Source organism: Melopsittacus undulatus, chromosome Z, assembly GCF_012275295.1.
Source record: "Melopsittacus undulatus isolate bMelUnd1 chromosome Z, bMelUnd1.mat.Z, whole genome shotgun sequence".
NCBI classification, from domain to species: Eukaryota; Metazoa; Chordata; class Aves; order Psittaciformes; family Psittaculidae; genus Melopsittacus; species Melopsittacus undulatus.
This window is the reverse complement of record NC_047557.1, coordinates 102721518-102748209: the sequence shown is the minus strand read 5'-3', so window position 1 is coordinate 102748209 and position 26692 is coordinate 102721518. Positions and strand designations below refer to the sequence as shown.

The 26692-nt window shown below is 47.8% G+C and overlaps 1 protein-coding gene across 1 annotated transcript in view; it reads right to left on the bottom strand.

Annotated features, from left to right (window-relative positions):
• Nucleotides 1-549: 549 nt before the first annotated feature.
• The window catches only part of ZFHX3 (zinc finger homeobox 3), a 102425-nt gene continuing 76282 nt past the window's right edge, over nucleotides 550-26692 (bottom strand). The window contains exons 5-9 of the mRNA XM_031042642.2: nucleotides 21748-21875; nucleotides 21340-21540; nucleotides 12749-12851; nucleotides 5921-11365; nucleotides 550-2171 (exon numbers count right to left, since the gene is read on the bottom strand). Of these exons, the coding sequence (XP_030898502.2) occupies nucleotides 607-2171; nucleotides 5921-11365; nucleotides 12749-12851; nucleotides 21340-21540; nucleotides 21748-21875 (7442 nt within the window). The 3' untranslated portion in view covers nucleotides 550-606. The remainder of the gene's footprint in view (nucleotides 2172-5920; nucleotides 11366-12748; nucleotides 12852-21339; nucleotides 21541-21747; nucleotides 21876-26692) is intronic.

Sequence of the window (26692 nt, the reverse complement as noted above, 5' to 3'; positions counted from 1 at the left end):
AACAAAATGAAACAAAAAACCCCCAAAACAAACAAAAGAAATTATATATATATATATAAAACAATGATTCTGAAAACAGAACAAAGTGTGAGCGATTGACCTGAGAATAAAAAGACATTACATTTCTTTTTTCTTTTAGCAAGCCATTGGTATCTGAATGCTAAGATAGCAAGAAATTTAAAACTGTAACAAGGTGGGCTGCTTTCCCATACAGTGCGTGCCGGCCTCTGCTGTGCTATCGACGTGGGGCGGTTGAAAAGGGGCAATATACAAGGGGCTCAAGCTCCAAAGACAGTGAGGAGACAGCACAGGCTTTTGTCTCCCAGACCAACAGTACCTTCGAAAGGACAAATGTAACAGATTTTTTTTCTTCTTTTTTCTTTTTTTTTTTTTTTTGTAGTTTTATTTTATTAAAAGGAAAGGAAAAAAAGAAATGTAAAACCCACCGGCATCGTTATATGGGAAAACAACCCACGCTTTTTCTTTTTTTCTTTTTTCTTTTTTTGGTTAGAAGCTTTGGAATTGCAGTTAGTCTATTTTTGAAATTGGTTTGTTATTAACTTTTTTTTTTCATTTAAATTCATTTTCATTGTTCATCTTCAAAGCTTACAATCTGAAGGTGTCCATTCCTACACTAGCTAGACCACTGTCCTTAGGGCAGCCGGGGTCCCGGGGCCCCTCCGCCGGGCTCGCCGGTCCATCTGACTTTTGGCTAAGATCCGTGTCAGACTCCTCCGAATAGTCGTCTGTTGGCATCGAGGGCTGAACCCCTGAGGTGCTGCATGAACTTGAGGTAACCGTTGAAGATGAGGAGAGAGGAGGGAAAGGCGGCGGCGGTGGCTTCCCCGACGGGGCGCGGGGGGCTGCCGGGGGCCAGGGCTTTCTGGCGGCGTGGGGGGAAGCCGGGGGGGCCCGGGGGGGCGGGGGGCTGTCATTTGAGTGAGCGGCCGACTGCGAGGTAGATGCGGTGCTGGGGTCGGGGGGGCAGGCAGAGTGAGGTAATAGACTGGGGTGCTCTTTGGCGTTTCTTGCTGCTCTTGTGATTGTTCGGTGTTTGTGCGGGGCTGACTCGAGATGCTGACTGAGGGCTTCGTCCCCACACACCGTGCTCTCGCACGCCACGCACTGGTACGAGCCGCTGCCCTGGCTGCTGCCGGTGGGCACGTGAAGCACCATCTCTTGCAGGTTCGCCATGGACTGGCCGAAGAAGCAGAGGGACTTCAGGTGGTCGCTGGCCGCCTCCTCGTCACTGAAGCCCGCCTGGCACTTGCGGCAGACCAGCTTGTACTGCACCTTCGGGACAATGAAGGGGTCGCAGAGGGAGTCCGCGCCCTTGCCTTCTGCTTCGGGCTCTTCTTGGGGTTTGGGCAGGAGGGGGGACACCTCGCGGGGTGCGTTCTTCTGCTCTTCTTGCTTGGGGGGTTCTTTGGCAGGGTCTTTGTCCGGGGTGGCAGCCCCCGCGGGGACGGGGGTTTGGCTTCCTTTGGGCTGCTGCACTTTCTGCTGCTGCTGCTGCGCCTGCCGTTGCTGCTGCTGCTGCTGCTGCTGCAATGCCTCCTGCAGACTCTGCTGGTATTGCTGGTACTGCTGCAGCAGGGAGCCGGGGGACAGCCCCAGCAGTGCCTGTGACAGCGCTGGGCTGTAAGGGAAGAGCCCCTCCATCCCGTACATGGGCTGCAGGTACCCGCTCTGCAGGGCGCCGGGGATCTGCGGGGCATAGTATGGGGAAAAGCCGGGGACGAAGTAGGGAAGGAACTGGCTCGTTAGCAAGGTGGTGGGGTCTGAATTCAGGGCGGCCTGCAGTGCCTGGAGCTGGGTGGGCTCCACGGCGTACTCCATGGTGGGTAGTGGGGCCGAAAGGGCACCCACCGGTGCCTCCCCCTTCTCCTTCTTGGGCCCTGGCAGGGGCTCCGCCTTCCCCTTGGGTGCCTTCTCCTTCTCTTTTGCCTTCTCACTCTCCTTCTCCTTACGCTGTGGCTGGGGTGTCTGCTGTGGCTGTGGCGTCGTTGCTGGAGGCTGCTGTGGGGCCACGGCTGCAGTGGCTTGTGCTGGGGTGAGCGAGCTCAGTGTGGCCGGGGGCTGCTTATTTGGTAATCCAGAGGTCGGGAGGCCAGGCGAAGGGACGCTTGTGCTGGGCAGACCCATCAGGTTGGGTTTGGGAGAAGTTAAAGCTGCAAGAACGAGGAGAAAGAGGTGAGCAGTCACTCGGTGCTGGGCAGGCAGAAAGTACTAGGTGTGACAACCACTCCTCTCCCCGCTCCCCCAGGACCTGTACCGTGGGATGTGCTTGTCAGTCCTCAGCACCAGCAGCATCCCACCAGTGACCTGGTATGTTCAGCAGAGCTGTTGCTTTACTGACCCCTCTGCAATTCCCAAATGATTAATAGCTGATGTCATGGATGCGCGCTTTTCCTACATCTGCAGTAACTGGTCCCCTTGGCCAAAGAACTCCAGCAAGAAGACGGCATGACGCTGGACGACACAACACTAGATACTGTCAATCTCATTATAATCTTCACAGATTAAAAAACCCTGTTCACAGCAACTGGAGAGGACTGAACAGACTAATCTAAGTTATGTTGTTCTTATCAGGATGATGCTCACCAATCCACAAACCTCTGATGCAACCCTTTCCTTCTTTCCAGTGTTAAGAGGCTTTGGGTGCCCAGCTTCTGGGTAATTATCTCAGAGTTTGTGTGGTATTCAGACAAACCCCAGGGTCTGAACATTGTGTTTGGGTGGAATTAAAAAGGTCATGATGCTTCCTCACAAAGGAGATGGATTAATGGTGGAATGTGAAGTCCATCCATTTTCCCAACAGCAAGAATAGGAAGGGAAGCACACCAGCAGGGCTATTGCTGTGAACAGGGCAGGCAGTGATTCCTGGCAGGGAAATCCAGCTGCTACGGAGCTCCTTTGCCCTGCAAAGGCAGTGTAAAGGGACTCAAACATAGCAAGGGGCTGGTGCCAAGAGTCTTCAGGGGCTGGCCTGTTGCAGGACCCACCAGAACGCAGGGAGCAGGGCGGCCAAGAGCCAAGAGTTCAGCCATGGCTGATGCAAAGCCCACCAGAAACCTGCATCTGCTCCGGATGCTGTATCAAGACAACAGTGATTTGTGAAGGTATGAAGTGTATGAAGTGAGCCTCCACAAAGCAGCCTTGTAGATTTCAGATAAGGGCATATTATGGATAGATGCCATTGAAACTGATGTTCCCTAGCTGAACGCTCCCTGAAAGGTTCAAGTGTGGGAGCAGCAGCTAATTCATAACATTCCTGGATATACAGCCTTATCTGCTTCGACAGGCTTTGAGCTGAGATGGCCTGACCTTTGGAGCTTTATCTAAAGGCCACAAACAGTCTGTTTGACTTTCTAAATAGCTTAGTCCTGTTGAGGCAGTCACTGATTGCTTTTAACATTCATAGTACGTAGCCCCATCTCCCCAGAACACATACCGGTCTTTGGAGGAAAATAAAAGCAACAATATAGATTGAAGTGCAAAAAAGTAATTTTAGATCTTGTTACAAATTTGGGGTATTAAGTAAACAGCACAGAGATGCCTATGATAGGCTCATAATACAATCTGCCAAGGAGATTCTCTTCACCTAGTTCTGGCTTCTGAAACAAGACCTTAGGCAATAACAGAAGTATCACATGAAGAAGTCCTGGCATTGAAAGATGCCCTTGGGATGTGCACTTAGGATTAGATTCAAGAAGCAAAAATGGGCAGCAGCCCCAAACAGAAGAATTTCTAACAACAACTGTTTTTAAAAATGGTTTAATTAAAATGACCTATCCCTCAACTGTAGTCAAGAATAATTTTACTTTGCTTTGGGGGTCGTGGGAAGACTTCTATAACTATGTGAAAAGCCTCACAGAGGCCTTAACTCCCAGCAGAAAGCTTTTTCAGAGCTTCCATAATACAGCGAGATTTAACTGTTCTTCATTTGTCAACCGAAGATAATTCAGAGACAAGCAGCAACGGGGAAAAGGTGAACACAGCAACCTCTAAGGCGAGAGAAAGATGTCTGTTTTGACTCACAGGTTTCTAGTGCTCTCTTTAGGGTGTTACACCTGAAGTGTGTTACACCACAGACACACTTCAGATGCTAGTGATGTGATTTACAGTGAGCAGCGCAGTAGCCAGTCCTGCTGTGAATGCCAGATGAGCTGCTCAAGCTCCATGTAGCTGCTCACACTGGCTACTATCTTTTTGTCTAAGTCTTTGATTTGCTTATCTGAAAGATTTACCTCCTGGATGACAAAAGAAGATGGCTATTTTATTAACATGATACAACCATGTTACCTGGCAACATCTGCGCTGAGTTTTTCAATCTGTTGAAAAAGGAACTTCAGAGTCAAGCTGCTAAATAAAAGCATCAGAAAGTCTTTTTGGAGACTGAGTTTTGTATTAAGGAGCCAGGAAGATACTCAGATCCTATTTAGGCTACACACTATGGATTACAAGTCATCATTAGCCAATCAGTTCAGTACAATAAGTTACCATTTCAGCAAACATGATCTTTAAGAATATGCAAAGACAGGCTGCTTTATCAAGCAAAAAGAACAAAAATGAATGTCAGTCAGGCTTTTACTTTTGATAAAAGTCAGCTCAGTCCCACATCTGTATCAGAGGCTGTTAAAATCATGTCCTTGATTTCCATTCTTAAACCAGGTGTTTCTCTTGAAGCAACCAACACTTTACCTCCTGTTTCTGAACCTGGAGAACCCTTGTTCTGGAGAACTCCTGTATCATTATTATTTCTAATAAAGGCAGACCTGTACTGCTGCAGAGCAGAAAATAAGGATGCACAGTGGCATCTGGTGTAACCGCACAAGGCGTTACAGTGCCACAGGCTTTCCAACCCAAGACAGACTAAGCCTGTTCTGGAGGCAAGACACTGGAATCAATTCTTGGTATATCTCTGTAAATGTGAATCAGCCCTGGTGAAAGTTAACTTGAAAAAGGGTCATCATAAGTAACAGGGAAGTCTTCCAAGTGAAAGTAAGTCTTGGAGAGAATATCAATTACTCTGTTACGAGTGGAATTCAGACACAGGAATGTCCCTGGGATGCCACAGATGTAGCAGGGGGCAAACAAGGCTCTTGGATCAAGTTTTCTAGGCCACTACTAGTCTACTGAGCAGTACCTTCCACCGCCAGTGTTTGCTATGGATCTTACACAATCCCTGCGTTCACCAGGTACACAGAAAAGGTACATCTTCAAAAAACCCAAGTCCATTATCTGGGATTCGGCCACCCAAACGACTCTGCCAAGTTTTATTTTTATATTGTTGAAAAAAATGTTACTAATGTTACTAAAAGACAAAGTAAATATGACCCATGACTACACCACTGTTTGTTAAGAGGGTACTTTCAGGTTTTATCCAGCCATGACTCAGAAACCAACCCACAGCTGCACTGGGATTAGTCCTGGAGGTCACCATAAGGATATTACATTAAGATGCTCCAGAAGTCTGTCACCAGTGCTACCAGGCACATAACACTTTTCCCTAGAAAGAGTTCACAGTTAGTGGCAATTTGGGATGGCACTACATAAACAGAATTTAATAGAAAAATGAAAGGTATAATGAACAATGCATTCAGCACATTAGCCCTTTTCCTGTTCCATTTGATAAATCCTTTATTCTTAATTTCTTTGAAGGTGCTTCAGCATTTTTAGGCTGTGCTAAGGAAAAAGAGATACACAAAATGTCTACATCTTGCTCTATTTCAGACCTGGCTAGAAACCCCACATTCAGGAATTAAAAGATAAAATACCTATTGCTCATTCAATGTCAAGTAAATATGCTCCACTAAAGGGCCAGGTATCAGCCATTCCTCAAGAGAATGTCTGCTTGTGCTAAAGATGTGTCAGGTTAAGCTGTGTCTCTGAGCAGTGTGATAATATCCATACCCACCTGTGTTGGATGGAGTGAAGCCTGGTAAGGATGGGCTGTTGAGGCCTGGGAGCAAGACTGGAGGGATGCCCTGTAGTGCTGGGTACGCAGCAGGAAGGTTAAGAGCTTGCAGAGGGGTGTTATCAAACATGCCCTGCTGTTGAGCTGCCAGACCAAGAACCTCATTGGCTTTTTTGATCCGGTCCAGCTCCTGCTGAGCCATCAGCTGACGTACAGTAGCTGGGTCAAAATACTCCTTTTCCTTATCCAACTGGCTTCCAATGGTTTCTTTAACTTTGGAGATATGCTGTTGAGAGAAGATATGGTCACGTACAGACAGTCGAGCGCTGTACTTGATGCCACACAAAGTGCACTCTGTTTTGGGTCCCTCGTAACTTGTTTGGTTTATACCAAAATGCTTGGCCATGCTGAGTTTGGACTTCTTCTCCTTTGCCCTAGCATTCTGGAACCAGACCTGAACAACTCTCTTTGGCAGTCCAATGTCATTGCCCAGGACCTCACACTCCAGCATGGTAGGTGTCCTGTAGTCATTAAAGCATGACTTCAGAACTTTTAGCTGGAGATTAGTCATCTGAGTGCGAAAGCGTTTCTGCCCAGGCCGATCCCCACTCTCTCCAGACTTGCTGGCTGAACCACTTGCACCAGGGTTGGGTGAGCAGGGGTCTGCAAGGCTGGATGTTTCACTATAGTCCACAGTACCTTCATTATCATACTCCTTGCTGTAAAAGCTGGGAGCTGGGCTGACCAGGCCAGAAGACAGCCGATCTTCATATTCAGACATTGCTATCATGGCAGCTTTTGTGAGACCCTCACTGGGTCCCGATGTTGATTTGGTTTCGGTTGCAATCCCTGTGGCACTATCATTGTCTGCATTCCCTTCATCTCCTGTTGTAGTGTCTGTGATTGCAGTGTTGACAGAGGAGCAGTCATCATTGTCCAGCTTTGTCTGGTCAAAGCTCAGATTGACTGAGGACATGGAGGGACTCTCAAAGTCTTCCATCCCTTCAACCTTAATGGAGGATGGACTCAGCAGAGTTCGAGGTGACAGTTCCATGCTCTTGTTCACTGGGGAGAGAGGAACAGTATGTCCCTCACTGCTTGTTGGTGGCATGTGGGAAAAGCTTCCTCCATCAAAGATGTCTCCCTTCATTTGCAGTCCCCCATCACAATCCAAGAGCATAGCAGACAATGTCAAGTTGTACCCAGCTCTCTTGGCCTCATGCCAGTGACGGGATCGGATATGCGCTTCCAGAGCTGTCTTTGCTTTAAAGAGAGCTCGGCAGAAGGGGCACCGCCGATGGGCTTGGGCAGGCCCTACGGCTCTGAACTGCCCCTTCCTTTCTCGCGCACGTGTGTTCTGAAACCAAACTTGCACTACGCGTTTCTTCAAGCCCACTTCATGAGCAATGTGATCCAACATTTTCCGCGTTGGGTTGGAATCCAGCAAGTATTTCTGATAAAGAATTTCCAGCTGCTCTGGGGTAATGGTTGTCCTTAGACGTTTATCCCTTTGTGGTTCTTCTCCTCCAGTCCCACTGTCATTTTCCCCAGGACTTGCACTGGCCTTTTCCTCCAGCTTTCTCTTCAGTGTGTTCATTGTGGATGTTGGAGTTGATGGCGAAGTGGCTGAACTTGCTGGTATCTGTGGTAATGCCCCAGATAGCAGTTGGCTTGCAAGTAGTGGATTACTGGGATCAAAAAGCATGAACGGCATATCCAGGGTTCTGTCCAGGAATGGAGGGTGGATAAACTGGTTCTGTGCGCTCAGAAAATGAAGCTGCTGATGCTCCTGCCAATGCTCAAAGGAAGGAAATGCCAGCTTACACTGGTCACACTGGTATGGGATTAGCTGAGGAGGTAGGTTTGCCAGCTGTTGAGGGGTGGATGTGTGAATGGGTTTGAGGGAGAGATGCGAGAGCTGAGATGGACTTGGGCTTGACTGTGACAAGGAGCACTGAGGGGGCTGAGGAGGGGGAGGTGGCTGTTGCAATGAAGAAGGGGAGGATAACTGTGAAATCTTTTGGTGTGCTGAACTTGTCTTTTGTTCTCCTTGGTCCTGTTGCTGTTGAGGCTCTTGCTTTGGTTGCACTTGCTTCTCTTGAGTTTGGTTTTGCTGTGTACTTGGCGGTTCAGGCTGCTTTGGTTTCTCTTCTGTAGCTTCTACTTTAGAACTATAGGTGGTGGAATCATCTGCCTCTGCTGTGAGCTGCAGAAAAGCTGAGGAGGTTGCATTGGCTGAAGATGTAGGTGTGCTGTAAGCTTGCGAGGGCATTGGTGTGCTGCAGGAGGAACTGGTTGGAGTTAAGAGCTCCATTGCATCCATAGAGTCTTCATTCTGGCTATCATCCTGTCCGTCCTCATCCTCATCTTTGTAACAAAGCTTTTTCTGGTGTTTAATGAGATCAAAAATGCGCTGAAAGACAAGACTGCACTTTTTGCACTGGTAATTCAAGTTGCTTGTTCTAATATACCTGTCATTTGTAAGCTCCCGTCGTTCCCCGTCTTTGCCTTCTCCCTGATTCTCATAGTTTTTCCTAGCCTTCTGACGGGCATTCTGAAACCATACCACTATAACACGTGTTGGGAGGTTCAGCAAGTTAGAAAGCTGCTCAAATTCATCATCCTTTGGATAAGCATTAGCATCAAAGAAGTCCTGCAGGACTCTGAGTTGGTAGTCAGTAAAGCGTGTCCGGGAGGACCGCTTGCTTCCCCAGTACTCCTGCTTCTGAGGTTCTGGAGAAGGAGGCCGTGAGTCTATCTTCAGTTCTTCCAGGCTTGTAATGGGAGGATTACTGAAATTGTATGGGGAATCCTTGTTGCGCTGGCGTTCTTTGAAAAGAGTGTTTCTGAACCAGTGCTTGATCACTTTCTGGGGCAGTCCAGATTTGTCTGCCATCTCTTTGATCTGTTCCTCACTTGGGGAATTGTTAATATCGAAATACTGCCGAAGAACTCTGAGTTGGTCATCAGTGATCCGTGTACGTGGCCTCTTGTTCTGCTGCTGCTGGAGAAGGCTAGGGTTGAGCTGATGCTGGTACAACTGGGCCAAGTCGGCAGGCAAAGGGTCTACAGGACCCAGCTGGGGTGGCAGCTGTGCAGGCAACGTCTGTAGTGGCATGGTTTGCATCATCAGTGGTGAAAAGATGGGGAGCTCCATTGGCATGGAGAGCTGGGTGAGTGGCACAGATGTCTGGGCTGGTGCGATCGTAGGAGAGGTAATCGGTGGGGCAGACGTAGGGATGGTAGGAGTTGAAGCCGGCTGAGGAGGCGCGGGAGGAAGCGGAGGTGGCGGTGGAGGAGGTGGTGGTGGTGGCTCTGGGGTCTGAGGCCGCAGTGGGTACAGTTTGTCATAGTGTTCTCTGTATTGTTTGGCAAATCTCTCTAACTGTTTGAAGGGAAAGTAATATTGGTGAACATGCTCTTGGTGGCTCTTCAGGATGAGGATGTTTGAAAAGAACTTGCCACATGTGTCACACTCAAGCTTTTCCAAGTTCTCACCTTGCTCTGTCTTCCCGTTTTTCTTCTGCACCTTCTGCTTGTTCTCATTATACTGAATAACGAGCTCAAAGCCAAAGTTTTCCAGCAAGGCTTTTGTGGCATTCCCTCTTGCATCAGAGGCAATACGTGGCGGCAGTAAGGAAGGCTCTGAACTACCGCCTGGTACAAAGTCCTTCTTTTCTTTGGGCTTTAAGTTATCAGGTAGAGACTCTTTAGATGCTACATTACTGTCTCCCCTCTCTGCACTTTCCCTTTCCCTTGGGGTTTCTTTTTCTTTCTCCTTCAGTACGGACTTGTTCTTCTTCTCAGGGTGCTGGCTCTTCTGTATAAGGACGGAGTGAGGTTGTGACAAGGACAGCTGGCCTTGCTGCTGCTGTAAGAGCTGTGGATGGCTCTGCTGAGGGATCTGAACTTGAGCCTTCAGGTCCTCCAGCAAACTTGGACCTGTACCAGTCAATGTCAGTGCACCACTGGTAACAGGCAAACTAACTTCTGGATTGAGCTGGAACTCAGCACTAGGGATGTAGAAAGGAAACAAAAGATGCTGCTGTTGCTGAAGCTGCAGAAGGGTCTCAGTGGTCATTGGAAAGTGCGGCAAAAGTGCTGGGTTGAAGAGCTGGGACTGCAGAAGTGCAGCCTGCTGCTGCAGCTCTTGTTGCAGATGGGCCTGGACTTGGGCCTGGGCCTGGGCCAGGGTTTGAGCTTGCTGCTGCTGCTGCTGCTGCTGCTGCTGCTGCCTGGATGCAATCATGTCTGCCAACTTCTTTCGGTTTACCTCTTTGGGCTCTGAAGTGGTGGAGCTACTAGCGCTTACAGGGTTACCTAATGTAGGAATTCCCATGTTGTCACTGGATACCTGGTTGAGCAGGCTGGGAATAGGAACTGGGCCTGAATTACTTGTGTTGGTGGCTGTAAAAGTATTACTGTTGGTAGCGTTCACTGGACTTGGTGTGGATGAACCCAAAGAAAGGCTGCTGTTGCTGCTGCTGCCAGCACCATTACTGCTGCCGCTGCCCCCAGCTGCCTCCAGTTTGGCAGCGCGAGCCTTGGTCTGGTGCAGGACAGACCTCATATGGATCTCCAAGGTTGAGCTCTGACTGTAGGCCACATTACAGGTGTTACACTTAAAAGGCTTGTTGTCTGGGCTGCTGGTCGGTTCAGGCTGCCCAGTAGCAGACTCTTGGAGGGCTCTTTTCAGTTTATGCAGGTGAGAAACTGAATTGTAATGGACCAGGAGAATATTCTTTTGTGTGAAAGACTCCTTGCAGACTGTGCACTTGTATGGGCGAGATGGATCTAGAAATTTCTCCATAGTGAAGTTAGGGCCCTTTCTGAAGGGTAAGGCCCTTTTTGGTTCTGAGCCAGAGTCCTCTTGCACTGACCCTGAATCGCTACCTGTTGGGCTCTGCTTATCTTCCAAGTCACTCTCCTCCTCCTTATCTTCCTCGACTATGATAGTGTGGTCTTCTGCAAGTGAAGGATCGCCCATCGCAAGAAGGTCTCCGTTGACCAAGAGACCACCATAGAGCTGCTGAATGTCAGCCTCACTCAGCTCCAGATGGCTGGTTTCCAGGTGCTTCTTCAGGGCCTGGAAGGTTCGGAAGCTGCGCTGGCAGAGGCAGCACATGGTGGCTGCACGGATGACATGGTACTGGGAATGAAGTTGCAGCTTCTCAATGGTTTTGAATGCCAGGCTGCACTGGTTACAGCGGTACTTGTAGACGTGGCGATCGGACACCGGCAGCTGAGGCCGCTTTGCATGGACCTCATTGAAGTGTGTCTGCAGGGCTGCCGAGCTCTTGAACACCTGGTTGCAGCCTTTCTTCCAGCAGAGGAAGTTGGAGTCCTCCCTGGCAGAGCTCGGATCGGCCAGAACCGGCTTGGGATCTCCAGTGTGCTCTGTGCTGTCCAATGGCAGAAGACCCTTTCCTGAGTCCTCAGGGATCTCTGTGAAAACAGAACGAGAGCAAACCTGACAATTACACCAGCACAGAGGGGCAGATCAATGTCCTCTTTTTGTCCTTAATACATCCATGAGTTTTCTCTGCAATACAATAAGTATTTCTAACACTTCTCCTCTATCTTCATTCATTTATTTTAATAACAGCCCATTACCCTCATCATGGCCCATTGCATAAACCTACACAATTTACTTTACTTTGCCCACTTTGAGTATGTGGAAATTGTTCACACACACACACACATCTCCTTAGTGAATTTATCGCCTTTAATTCTTCCTTTTAAGTGAAGGACATTCAGCCACCTGTGCGTGTTTGCTGTTTTGCTTTGATGTTTTGCCTGTTTTCCAATAAGAAAGTTCACCAGACTGAATGCAGTATTTGAATCTTGGTCCTACCAAAGCTAGAAATAAGAGGAATGAAATGTGCGTCCTTCTGGCAGCAGCTCAAAGTGTGCTGTTGAGGGAAGATGGGAGAAGAAACAAGGACTCAGTGCACTGCCACTTATCCAAGGTCTAAGAGCACAGTCCTGCTGGAAAAAAGTGTGATATGGGTAGAGGCCAAAAAAGAGATCCCCTTGCCCAGGATGGCATTAGCTACCCTGGGAGTGCCAGTGCTGCCTCACTGGCATCACTGTCTCAGGGCTGTCTGTCTGAAAGGAAATGACACCGTCTTCATTCCCTGATTCCTTACAGACCTTCCAGGAGGGTACAGAAGGAAGACAGGCATTGCTTCCCTGCCAGGTCTGACATCAGACTCTTCTGCCCATGCAGAGCTATGTTCCTGGGATGCTCTCATATCACACAACAACGCCAGGACTAAATAGCCATAGCTTTACAGCCATGCCTTCATAATGCAGCATGACAATGAAAAAAGGCTGAGATTTGGGCTGGAGAAGGACCACAGCAGTTCAAAGCTCCTCAGACAGTATGCCAAGAGACTGTACTGAGCTGTGATGGCAGCGGAGCAGGTACAGCAGAGATGGCAGCAGAGTCTCCAGCCAGCAGCTGCCACTTTTGGCATTTCTATATGGATCCCTTCAGCCTCCACCACCTCTGCTTGTCACCACTCACATCTGGTCCTTACTTTGCAAGGATTCAACACCACTTCCATATGAATGGCCACACTGGTGACCTGTGTTCCTCAGCTCTGAGCTGCCCTGCCCTGCCGTGGGAACTCCTTGGGCACCAGATTATTTGTGGCACAGATGAAGGGAGATGGCTCTGCTGGGCACTCTCCCATTGTGGTTTTCAGGAGACAGCTGGGCATATGAAGTTCATCCATGTGAAGATGTCCCCAGGTACATCCCCTGATCAGGTGATGGAAGCTGAGGGAGTGGTGGGACTCATGGACCTCAGTGACCAGCACTCACCAGGCTGCTTCCCCAGCTCCTCTGCAGTGGAATTCCCATCTTTTTCTGGAGTGGCTGCTGGGAGAAACATGCTGCTGGGCATCATCACCTCAGGTGTTGTCACCTGGAGAAAGGGATGAAAGGATGTGGGGAGAAGAGAAACACAGGAAAATATTTTACACATCTTCAGTGGCAAAATCAGACACGACAATTGTAAAGTTAGAGGCGTCACTTTTCATGGCTCACTGAAGACTCACATTTATTAGACAAAGCTCCCATCAGTCAAAAGTGTTTCTACAGTTACATTCTGGACATAATTAGCAGTGCACACTTGAAGAATAATCTTATTATTAATATTTTTCCTTTATGTAGAATTCAGACTTTGATCACTGACAATGTTTTGTCATGGGCTGTGAAACTTCTTGTGCAACCAATTAGGTAGATAAGTTGAAAGGCCCACCTTAAGCTGCTGAAAACATAATAAGGCCCCTAATTAAATCATACCTCGTAAAGTACACTGTAATCTTGAACTAGGGAGCACTGCAGCAGTGTTTTCAAAGTGTATCCATGCAGGAAAAGGAGGGGCATGGGAAAGAAAAGTACAAATAAGGAGAGAGGTGACAAAAGAAAGGATGAATAAGAAAAGACTAAAAAGAAAGCAAATTGTCTGCAAACTGGAAAGCTTTTGGTAACCCTTTCCTTGCTCTGACTGATGTGCTCCCTTCACCTCTCTTCAGGTGTTTGTCTATAACCTGCATCACCATAATCAGCGCAGCGCTTGAATACCAACAGTTTCAAAGAGCTGGAGAGTGTTTCAATTGGAGACGCTCTTTGAAAGAGTCAGATGCACACGCTCATCTTCTTCTGTAAAACTGTTTCTTTGGGTGTACCCAGTCACATACAGAACAAACAAACTACCTCACCAGCAATTTGCACATGGTTGGCACTGGACACAAGGCAATATATACCCTTCTGAACATCCAGACCAGCACCTGGCATCATCTGAAAAGCTACCCACAGACCTTCTCCCAGAGCAGCAACTGTGCAGACCCACATCACCATCACCATCTGCGCTGTATTCCAGTGCAGGTCTGTCAGCACTTATTAGATGTCTGTGGCAAATGAAGACATCTCTACAGCTTGGAGTGGCTGCACGCCTCACCCTACTGATGCTCAGGTAGCACTGTCCTTTCACCAGGGCTGTGGTACTTGAAGGAACAGGAACCAACACTGAGTTGCAATGCTTGCGGTGCTTCTGCTCCCAGCCTCTGGCTGCTGGGGAAGTGAGGCATAAATAAACATTCCTAAATGGGTTTGTATGCTAGCAAAACACATCACTCCATCCTTCTGTCAGATACTAAGAGGGCATTTGAACTTTGGACTACAGAAGAGAGTGAGGCTATTATCTGCACATCGTTTACCTTGCTTTCTACAAAGTCAAGGACCACAGGGCTCTGACTGAACCAAATGCGGTATTAGAAAATCTGTGGTGAAGCTGAAGGTAAACCTATGTGCAGGACATGAAATCTTCCTTATCTATACATGTGTCAAATCCAAGCAAACACAGACTAGACCTTGGCTTCATTAAGTGAACAGAGGCAAAAATAGTCCATGAAAAACCTCAGAAACAGATGTTGGTGTAGAGGGGTTGCAGCCATCTGACCCACGATGGGGAGCGGTGCTGAGCTCCCCTTTTTACTGGGGCAACTGGTGCACAGGGGTGAGCACTAGGTCTCACCAGTGCCTGCAGGAAGAGCAGCTGACCCTGATAAATCACTGGGAGGGAAGCTGAGCACACCATGTTCATTCCACCTTTTGCTCTAAGCAGGAGCATCTGATGGCTGTGAGTGGTGGGTTGGAAGACGTGAAAGGTCACCAGTTAATTCCCGGTAGCAGGGCTTGGAGGAGGGGGACGAGCAGGACGCAGAGGGGGGAAGGCAAGAAGGAGACGTCCCTCTCAGCCTTATCAGCAGGGAGAGTGCTTTCCTAGGATCTTTAGGAATTACAAAAAATAAATCAGGAGAAATTAAAAAAAACCCCAACAGAGTAGAAAAAGAATAAAATTATCTAACACCTCAGCTGCACATCATTATAGAGACTGTGGGCTTTTTATACGTATTACAGTAAGGCAGCCATCCCCACTACCACACTCAGTACGACGGATCAGTAATTGTTTTCATACACTTTAATTAGAAAAACTCAGATGGCTATGAATAATAATGGAAAAGAGAGACTTTTGCACTTGAAAGGTTGAAGTCAATCAAGTGTGAATGACGGCAAAAAAGAAAAAAAAAAGACACCAATTCATCAGGCCTCTGTTGTCTCGCCGTGTCTTTAATCATAATTCCTGATTGGGATTCAAGAAGGCAGTAAGCAGCGGTTCTTTGTCTGCCTTCACCTTCCGTCAATTAACTCTCCCCGAAATATAATCATCAACCTCACATGCTCCTCTGCATCTTAATCTGGGGCTCCAAACCAATAACCTGCCCTATATGTGTTTAAGTAATTACCTTTATCTACCTGCATCTCCATAGCCGCAGTTCCCACCCTACTTCTACCCCTCCCTCCACAATAAAAAGGGGGGCAAAAAAAAGAGGTGGGAAGAAGAAAAGAGGCTGTGGTGCACTGAATTGTTACAGGCACAAAATCCCCAAAGGCAAACAGAGAAAAGCCTTTGAAAAAAGTACAGGAAACTAGAAATTCTGGATATGGATGTAGGGCAACTGCAGGCAGTCCAGCCAGCCACACAGAGCTGGCTCTCTGTGAAACCTTGAAAACAAGGCACTGGTCTTGCTTCAGCAACTAGATCATATCAGTCCTCTATCTGCTAAGCACCATTAAGGCTTCTCCTCAAAGTGCTGCCCCTTCTGTGCCATTGTTTAGGGCAGAATGACTCTGTCTCTTTATCCCCACAACCACCCCTAAGCACATAGCACAAATAGAAACAGTGACAAGAGGCTGCTGCACATCTCAATCGTTCTGCATTTACAGTGGATTCCAGACTGCCTATTTTGAACTGTTTGTCCTTTTATGCTTGAAACCCATCCGTGGATACACCATTTCCTTGTACGTGCAGAAAATGTCTTGCACGTTGTGGCTGTTTTTAATATAAATGAATGCTGTGAGTACTAGAGGGCAGGAAGGTTTAGTAGACCACGGCCACTGGCAAATAAAAAGGGAGCAGTGCTCTACAACACAGCATTTTCTACTTCACATGTATTTAAATGGCATTAACTGTTCTGGTGATAGAGGCGAAAGTGTTTACCTTGAGCACAGCATATGTTAGCGCATGCGGTTGTTCAATGCTCTCTACCTCCCTCTCACCTGAGCAGACAACACCTGGCATGAAATCCTGTCATTCTCCATCCCCCTGTTTCAGTGTTTCTTCAACACAGTTTCTCAATGGCAACGTGTCAATCACTGTGAATTGTTATTTAAAAAACAGCCCTACAGATGCAAGTTCCACAAATGTGACCGGCTTCTCCCTTTCCTCCTTCTGCACACACTTGTTTTGCTCTAGCATTAAACTGTACCCCCTTTGCAGTGAGAAGAGCAAAAGAGGGGGAAGTCTGTGCCAAAGACTGGCAGTCCTTCCTGCGCCCCACTATGAAGCATCTCCCCTTGGTCTGTACTGGAGATGAGAATGCTGACTAGGCAACCTCCCCTAGAGCAGACCACAGAGAAGCTGATTACCTGCCCTAGATGGAAAGTTATTGGGAAAAGCCTCTCTGCTTCCAAGGACCCTCCCTTTTGATGGAGTTCAGATCCCCTTAAGGAGACAAAATTTCTTTATGATGACAAGATCCAGTGACATGCATGGGCACCCCAATTTGGTGGCCATTTCTATAGACAATGTGGTCACTGACTGACTGTACAAACAACCCAAGGGCAGACCTGCCACGCCTCCGGCTCCCCTTCCCTACAAGGATCCCCATCAGATCACACATGTTCTGACACCTACAGACCTGTCACCAGACTGGAGAACAACCTGCGGGTCCACTCCTCACCGGAGACAACCTACAGCAGGGACACACATGGCTCCTGCCACTACTGAATCTACCATATCCTTAAGATGATGAACCGCAGAACTGTTATCAGCATTAGCTGGAGGCTCTGAGCTGAACCCCTCTCCTGTGCTGGCCCTGGCAGTGTGACACAAGGATATGCCTGGCACGTTCAGTGAATTAATCTTGGACAGGGTGAATAGCCAGCTCCCCTTGTGCACTTGATCTGCCTGCGCTGACCTTCCTCCACGCTGAGTGACCAAAGGTGTGGACAGTTTATGCAGTTCCTCTGGAAATGCCCCATAATACTGATATCACGCAGCTTTGAAAAGCAAATCTCTCGAAGGGGTCTGAGGAGATACATTACTATCCCTATGTCCATGCAACCACGGGGAAACACACATGCAACGCAAGGTTCCCGAACCAGACAAAGGAGGTAATTTCCATTACAAAGAGAGAGAGAGGGTGCTGGAGTGAAAAGCTTCATTAGACTCAGAGAAGCAAAGCGATGGCAGTATACCAAGGTCACTTCTAATTTAGACCATCTAATTGGCAAACATGGCTCCAAATGGCTATCATCTCACAGGGCTCAGAATTAATGAAGCCCGATTATTTTCATTACCTTCATCCTAGATGGAGAATGAGACACAGACTGAGAGGGAAAGGGGGGAGTGAGAGGGGGTGAGAAGGAGGGAGAGAGAAAAATTGAATGACAGCAGAAGGGAGAGAGCAGTAAGAAAAGACAATAGGAAAGAGGGAAAAATGTACAGATGGCAAGAGGGAGAAGTAAGGATGGCAGAGACTGGCAAGAATTACTCGTAAGGCCAAGGGAGAACAGAAAAAGGTGGAAAGACGGCTGAAACACAGGGAATATGTCCTAAACCATGGAAAACTGACAACAGAAATGACGGGAGAGGAATGTGCAGAAGGATAAAGCTGGCTGTGGGAGGAGGGAGAGCTCTCTGCTCCCGGAGGCTCCTGGGAAGCTGTCCCTTCTCCTGGCTTGAGCCCATCAGTCTTGTCAATCGACTGTGCCGACGAACTGCACTTCACCCTCATTAAGGGGCTCTCTGCTGAAGCGGTGCAGGCCCAAGATTAGCCAAAAGGCTGTTATGTGGAAAGACAGCAATTACAACTGCTCGGAGTGGCTGCAATGCCACATGAAATGAACTTGACCACATCCATTCACCAGCACCATGGAAGGAAAGCTGCAGGAGATGGGGGGTGTTAGGAGCCCCTGCCCCATGGTGCACCCCAGGCTCCACATCACCTGGGAGCACTTTGCATGGCTCTCCACTCTCTGCAGCCCCAGTCCCAGCGGCTGGGCCAGTGGGGACGACTCAGCATCCCATGGGACAGCCAGCCTGGCTGCTTGCTGATACGAAAGGATGAAGCCTGGAACAGCCAGCTCTGGGATGCTGAGCACAAGCAAGCAGCGTTACTATGGCAACAGACATATTAGACACTGCAGGTTCCTGAAAGGCGTCTGATAAGGTATTATTAACTGGAGCCTCCTCCAAACACCCAGCGCAAAGACGCTGTGTCGAAAGGGACCTGGCTCCCATTTACTGGACTGCAATTCCCTTGTGGTGGCACCAAGACCCGATTCACATGTCAGACTGAGACAGGAATCTCAAGTAAAATGAGCAAAATTAGGAACCTTTCATTCTGCCACATGACTTCATGAAGCCATAGTGATTTCAAAATATTTGTCATTTAATGCAAAAAGAACCACCTTCTCAACCTACATGCTTTGACCTGAAGCAAGAAAAGCAGTCTTCCTCCCCACACGTATTTGTAGGTATCAAAGAGAACAGCTGCCCAGGGCCAGTGGCAATGGCCAGGTGGAAAAACAGGAACGAGCAGAAGGATGATCTTCATGGCTAAGCCAGACTCTGTGGTTCTCAGCAAAACTGCTGTGCTCCACAACAGCAGGATGAGGCTCTGCTCCAGTTCAGTAGATGGCTCACCTATTAGGACTGTCCTCCACAGAACTACAGTTGCACTGGACACATCCTCTCTGGAGTGTCCCCAGCTCCTAATGAGTGGTTGCCCTGTATCCTGCAGGACACAGACTGCTTAGGCAGAGAAGATGGACCAGCCAAATTGCACCCGTCCAGACTGTGCTCTGCCAGCAGCCCAGCTCAGAGACACACCATTTCACACAAGCATAACACACACCCTTAGCAAACTGATTACACTTGCTGGCCTAAGAAATGGGCTCAGTTTCTGTCTACTGCTCTTAAAAGACCAAGATGTCTTCCACCAATTTTGTTAGAAGCTAGTAAGATTTGTTCAAGTCCTCAGAAGGTATTTACACACTAAGCACCATGAATCAAACGGACTGATGATTGTAGAGACTGAGGTCTTTGTGCTGGGACAGCTCCTTGATCCAGATACATGAGGGGTGGGCAAAATTGAGCTGTGCCCTGATCAAGCCTTTGGGCATGGCCAGTTCATAAAGTTAGTGATCTGCTGATACTCTTATTTCCTATCTCCCTGTATTTTGTTACTCAGAGACTGCTGGGGCCTGTCAACCTGGGGATTTTAATGGGTTTTATGATGTGGCGCCTACTTGGGGCATGTTTGGTTCTCACGGTTGAGAGCACTTGGTCAAGAGGTGGTCATCAGCAGTCCCTGCAGCCCACGGAGTGCAGGACACATCAGCAGGGCCCAGACAGAGGGCAGGACAGTGAGAAGACAGGGAGCTGGTAAAGTAAAGCAGGCAGATAAAAAGCATAAAGGCATTTGAGAAGGAACTACAGAAGAACTGGGAGAGTAATAGAAAGAGAAGATAAGAGAACTGTAACAGAAAAGCTGAGCAATGCTGCATATGCTTGCTCAGATGATGGCAGAGGAGGGGAGTTGATAAAGAATATGAGTACTATGACAAACATGGTGTTATTCACCTCTACTGTCAGGAATTGGCAAAGAAGGGGGGAAACAAGAAGAAATAGGGTGCAAAAAAAGAAACCACAAGGAAAAAGAACAGACAGGAATAAACACTTATTTTATATACTTGGTGACAGGTTCTTAAATGCAAACACAATCTTGCCTTGAAGATTATACCAAACAAATAACAGTGTAAAAATCTTATAATACATTCTATTTGTGAATTTAGACGGGTTTTTGAAAATATGTCTTTTTAATTCTACCTGTATCTTGAACTGAGACTAGCAAATGGAAAGGCGCACTCATGTGAAACATATGAAAAGGGAATTAATGAAAGAAATGTTCTGGGACTCAGAATGTTATTTACGGAAGTAAGTGCCTGAGTGCTGAAGAGTGTAGTAACCCATTACAAGCACTTCAGCAGCACGACAGCATGTACTAGTCCACAGAAGATGTCCAGCATCTCCACTTGTACACCAGCAGCAGAGAGGGACGCTGGGTCAGTGACACTGTGTGAAGCCAGACCACAAACCCAGGTCTCAAAAATGAGAACTTGAACACTGCACTGTTAATTTGCTACTTCTCACCAAGCACTAGCTCTCAAGTCAGATGAATTTCAATTCCTTGGAGACGGTGTCCCATGCTAGGTGCTAAAACAAGGACAAAGGGCACAAGAAGAGCCTGGTGCAAACATACTTGTGCTGAACCATGATCTGCCATCAGAAGCTTCTGCTCCCCATTGGAAGTGCCACATGCAATAGCCATCAACAACCCATACAGAAACACAAAGTTGTTTGACAAACAGCTCTGGAAGAAGGGTTGTTACAAGTTTTGAGCTCTAAATGAAGACAGATCACTTTAGGAAACTTTCACTCCACACTTCAGAGGCTAACTTCCTACTCCAGAGAATTTTAAATGCCTATGCATAGATTTTGAGTTAAAACCAGGCATTTACAAACATTTTAAAAACAGCACTTGAAACAGTAGCTCTAGTATTCAAAAGTCCCTCAAGGTTCCAGTTCCCCTGGGCCAATGGCAGCATACCCCTTGCTTGTTCAGCTTATCCTGAAAAGGGAATTGTTACACCACAAACCCATGGTAATTTTGGATGGAGCAACTCCTCAAGTACCCATCTCATCTTGCACAGCTGTAACAATGATCCTCATTAAGTGAATGAAGTGCAGAACACGGGCTGCACTATAGGACTATCTCCCCTTCATGAGATGAGACTACTAAGGGAAGTTACTCTATTGGTTCTTAAAATCATATTTCAGGCAGAAACCTGGAATCTAATTTCCTGTAATGTTACCTTAATCACCCTTGTTGCCGTTCTTGGGAAGTGCCCAACACACAAGCAATTTCCCCCTGCAGCAGGAGCAGCACAGCACATCAGCTACTGCATATCCCAGAAGCTTCTGTGCAAAATGTGATCCCATGCAATGACCTCAGTAGTTAAAGGAAATCACATTTATTCTAATCTCTTCACAGTGAAATTTCTCAATGCTGTAACACTGCCAGTTTCCACAGTGCTCAAGCATGGACAAAATAAGTCTCTGTGACAAAACACAGAGGGATGGGAAAAACCTAGATGACAGAGTCCTGATAGATGAAGGAGCTGCCCACTACAGAAAAGTTAGCCCGCACAGGTCAGGCCACCCCTTTACTCTTCATCTGTGCTAGGAAGGCAGTAGACATGCTTGACTACACAGCACTTACCGTCATGATGAGCTTCTCAACACAGTCAGGCGACACACTGTGCAGATGGGTGAGGTGCAGCTGCAAATGGATCTTGTTGTTCAGCATGTCCTGGCAGAGCGGGCAGCGGAGCATGGGCTGCACTGAGTGCTGGGTCATGGTGTGCACCCGCAGCCGGTTCACGTCTGTGTTACTATACTTGCAATATGGACACTGATACATCTGCAGAGCAAGACAAATGAATCACGCACTTGACACAGCTGCTGCTTTCCTCTTTCCTTACAGCTAGACTTTAATAATTTGATGCCTTCTCCTACCACCAGTTACCGCCTTTCATCCTCCTTCTCCTATTATATTCTTTGCTTTTGGCACATATGAAACAAATTACCTGATTGTAGATGCTCAAAAAGCTGTGTTCTTCTTCCTTACCTGCTCTGATTTGGTCTCCTCTGAAGTTTTTGACCATTTAAAAGAAAGAGGCGACTCAGAGCTGCTGGGAAACGACATTCGTTTAGAGGATGCTGGAGGCTCTGTCAGCTCCTTCTCTGCCTGGCTGGCTGGCGCTGCAACAGAATGAGATTTATATCAGGGCATCCCCAAAGAGGCTGAAGTTGGATAAAGACAGTACTTCATTTACTCTGCTGCTGTTGCTTCAAACACACACCAAAGACTTGGAGGACAATGAGTGTGTAGACTGACTTACATCCTACAAGGCATGACTGGCCAAAATAAATTAATTCTTGACTATCTTTCGTAGTAAGGGAACTGTGTAATTTATAGTTAGAAGCAGAAAAATCTCAGCTATTTCTGTGGGCTGCTTACAACCTGGTAGGTGTTGCCATCCATGAAAAGTTTTGCTCTGCATTCACATCAGACACAAACACTGGGCCATATATGAAGGCCAATGCATCAGCTCCATGAGCAATTGGACTGACTTGACAAAATAGAACTCATACTCCTAGCTCACTGAATGCTTTGCGTATGAACACTCTTGCCTTGGAGGTGGCTGGAAGCTGTGGTCATCAGTCCAGGTGACATGTGGTCTGTGCTGGAAGAAGTGGCACATGGCCAGGGAACAGCACACAACTGACGGTCCCACCAAAACCATGGTGGCAGAGACCCAGCCTACAGCCAGTGCTGGGGTGGGACTGGGACATCCTCACACTGTAACAGGCTGAAGGGTGATTTTGTTTCACCAAAACACAAAAGGCAAATGAGCGCAGAAGTCAACAGCAAAGCCCTTGGCAGGTTGTGGTGCTCCAAGAAGCGCATCCCTGACCTTTACTCCTCCCCCGAACCCTGGCAGCCTGCAGTACATAAATTTGTGGGACATCTATTATTTAAAAACTGTAAGGACAAGTATATTATACACAGCCCCCGTCTCCTCCTCCCTGAACACACATTCATAACAGTACTTTAATCTGTCTCGAATCGACTTCAAACCCATTTCGCCCTTAATGGGAGTTATTCATTTTCACTTGAAAGGTAATATATGACAGCTGGATATTTAATATGATGGATCGGCTGCCGATTAACAAGGCACTGTAGCATTCTTAGACCAGTCCCCCCATACTCTTCCCCTTGTCTCTTCTCTTTGTGAACCCACTGGTATCTGCTCCTTGTTTCAGAAGATGCAGCCAGAGTAAGATACAGGCAAACTGCTTCCTTCTCAAGCAACCCTCCATCCACTGGCAGAAGCTGTATTTCAAAAGACACCACATCACAGGAAGAACTCCCCATTTCTAACCACCTTCGCTGCCACACTCAAAGTGTTCAGCTAAACAGAGACAACATAACTTCCAGGAGACGGAAAATAGGTATTGGAAAACATAACAATACTGCCAGAGGGAGGCAGGGATAAGAGGACCTCTGGTACTACTGACTGTCTCCTGGTAGACCTGGCCTTGCCAAACCCTGCTTAGAGATGATTTTCTTCCATGCAGTGTTGCCCTGCCATGTGTCAGCTGTTTCAGCCCTGGCTGATTCTGAGCCTCCAAGCACCATGTAAAGTTCTGGCTGTACCTGACTCCAAACCCATAGGACCCCTCAGTGCTTCCAACTCCACAAAGATGTCTAAACTGAGAATTTCATTGCGTAGAACAAGCCTGTGGTGTCAATGCCAGCTTATCGGCACCAACACAGAATGATAGGCTGCTTCTCCAGTGAACCCACTACTTGAACCCCACACCCTCCCCAGGGTTCAGGACTGGAAAGTCATTAAAGATGACTTTTGGTCCTGCAGAACCAAAGCTGGCCTTCATTGCTTCCTGCTAATAAATTGTGGTTGGAACACAAGAAACTTGGCAGCACCATGGACCTGCCCGTGCTGCTCCTCTGCTGAGGAAAGCAGTTCCTCTGGGTGGGTTTGGGGAGGCAGAGGCCATGACCGGAGCCAGCACTGTGGCAGGTGGAGGAATACCCTGCCTTAAAACACAAAGAGCCTTGTGTGGTGTGAGTGGTCCCATAGCTACTGGACACTAGCTGTAACTTCTGGAGTAACAACAGGGCATTTCCTATTTCCTTTCTACTGGAAAGCAGCCTGCTTAGAATTAGGGCAAAGTCAAAGTAATGAAAATTTTCTTTTACTTACCATCTCCAAAGTGCCCAGTTTTATTAAATACACTTGATCCAACCCGTAACTTTAATCTTTCAAACCCAGAATTAGTAATGATTGTCCAGACCCCAGAATAACTGCAGACTTCTGAAAAACGCATGCGGAATATTTGTTCTAAGCATTTTTTTTTGATTTGACAGCTCAAGTGGGAATTCTAAGACCAAGACCAAAGTTTATCACTGATAAACAGCCACACACAAAGTGACACATTCAGTCCATTTCACAGACCACAGGAATTCAGAACTCTTCTGCCTGCAGAAACAAGGACATGCAGCATCGCACCAGCAGTCGGGTCCTTCGTCTGCACTGAGGGGACCAGACAGAATGTCCTTGGCTGATAATGTCAAAGGAGCCTCGGTGCTGATTGGCAGCTCAGCACCAGGGAAGGTAGAGCCCAGTGCTGCATCCTAACCATACCCAGCATGAGGCTTAGAGGTTCAGGCCTTGCAGAAAATAAAAGGGATCAGGGCTTAAAGTATGATGTACAACTATGTACCAGTATTTTTACTGTTTTGACTCTTTAAATGGATTTAGTTCAAATTTGCTGACCTTAGAGAAAAATCTGCATTTCTCAACAAATGTACCCGAAAGCCAAGTGCAGTCGGACGGTGCTGCTGCAGGCGCGCTGCCCTGCCACAGCACTGCTCAGAGACCTGGCTGTCTTCTCACTCTACCTCAGCAGCTTCTGCTTTTCAGAGGAGGAGGAAAAATCCTCCGGGCGTTATTTCAGAGGTGGGATGGGATGCTCCCTTGGACGTGGGGATCCTTTCTTTTGCTAGGTCCAGAGGCAAAACCGACAAAGGACCCCAAAGCTGCCTACTCTCCATCCCGGTGGGAAGGGAGTTGCCACCCCACCTCCCAACCATCAGGTTCTTTTAGCTAAAGTACCACTGACAGCCCCTTCATCTAAACTTCCATCTCCCAACCCAGCAACATAATGGAAAAGCCAATTAAATGATTATTAATTCATGCTGCTTTCCGTAAGCCAGAGGTTCTCATCTCCCTGCATTCCGTAAACCAGCTTGCCACTTGCCCTAGAAATTTACAGCAGGGTTTCTGCTATCTCCATTGATTTAAGAAACACCACCCTCCCTGCCCCCAGCCTGCTGACAAACTCCTTCCTACCAAGTTCAGCAGCCAGGCTGGGAAAAAGTTTCTGTGGGACCAGGGAACTGAGCTTCCAGTGCCTGATGGAAAGCAGAATTCCATATTTGGTAGTGCCTCCCTCCTCAACCTCCCCTGATGTTTTCTTGGAGCGATTACCCAGCACCACAAGCCCATGGACCAGCCCAACTTGCCTTGCAGAGTGCTGTGGCTGGAAATACTCCAATGGAAGCTGTCCTGCTGCATGGTTCTCATGAAGGAGCATCCTCCAAGAGCTGTGGCTCTCCTCCTGAATCCTGGGACTGGACTGTCCCGTTCTGTCTGCTTTCAGGCACACACAGCCCTCACCCAGTGTGATGGGCAAGGTCAGAACTCCCTGTGTAGTTCCATCAGGAGCCCAGGACAAGAGTGTACAAAGTTCAGTGCCAGCCTCCCTGGCAGACGGTTGATATCCCGCAGAAACAAGCAATGTGTTTTAACAGAGCAAGAAGGTGACGCCACCAAGAGACCACAGTGACTGCCTAGAGCCTGGCTCAAGGCTCCCCAGAAGGGCACCCAGGCACTGCAGCAGTGCTGCCCGTTTGTTACCTCTTGTCTTGAAATATATGGTTGAATGTTTCATTCTAAAACATTGTTTACATTCCCTATTCCCTGAAGGTACCATTTGTTCTAATAAGATGTTGTAGCCATACTAACAGGCCTGTATATTGCCTCTTGCTCTACAGTATTTCAACTCTGTATTTGATAAATAACACGATCACATGATAGGCAGAAGTAAATACACAGAGATTTGCAAGCACACTTTTGTACCCAGTCCTTTTTTGCCACTTTTCAGAGATGTGGCCCTGAAAATGGTCGAATAATTTGTTTTTCCAATGCTGTGTCATACCTTCAGCCTGCAGTGAGTACTAACAATTGAGTTACAATTAAATATTCATATTACAAGCCCCAGCCACTATCAGACTTTTCTGCCATGCTATGTACAAACCACAGAGCACCTAGAAAACCTCATGGTGAAGGGGCCAGGCAGCACAAGGGACATGTGGAGGCAGCGCTTGGCTTGTCATCATGAGTACCACAGGTCTTCCCCACAGCCCTGCAGATCAGCCTGTTTCCTGTCAGCTCCTGAAGGAGGCTCTGGGACCTGCCAGAATATGCTGCTCCCACTGCAGTGCTCTAGTGCAGTGCTGCGCTGTGAACCGAGAGACAGCACCAGGGGAGAGAAAATGACCCATGCAGGGGGGTTGGCATCTTTAAGGTCCCTTCCAACCCAAACAATTCTATGGTTCTATGTATACAGTTATGGATCAATCCTAAAGGTTCTGAGCACCCCGGCTCTGATGTGGAAGCAGGAGTCAGTGAGGCCCTGCCATGCCGCATGCTGGGACAGAGGCCCAGGCACTCACAGATGTGTGTGTGGCAGTGGCTCTGTCAGAAGCTGACCTAGCACATCAGTAGCACAGCACCCTGGCAAATACAGCCAACAAAAAACCTGAACCAAAGCTGGGAGGTTTCCCTGCCCCAGGAGCAACAGCTTCCTCTCTGCTGCTCAGAGACTTGTGCAGGGCAGAGGGGAAGACGGAAGAACATCCTATCTCATGCCCACCATCACCCTACCTCTACAAAGTGGTACCTAAAGCACTGCATTTTTTCTTC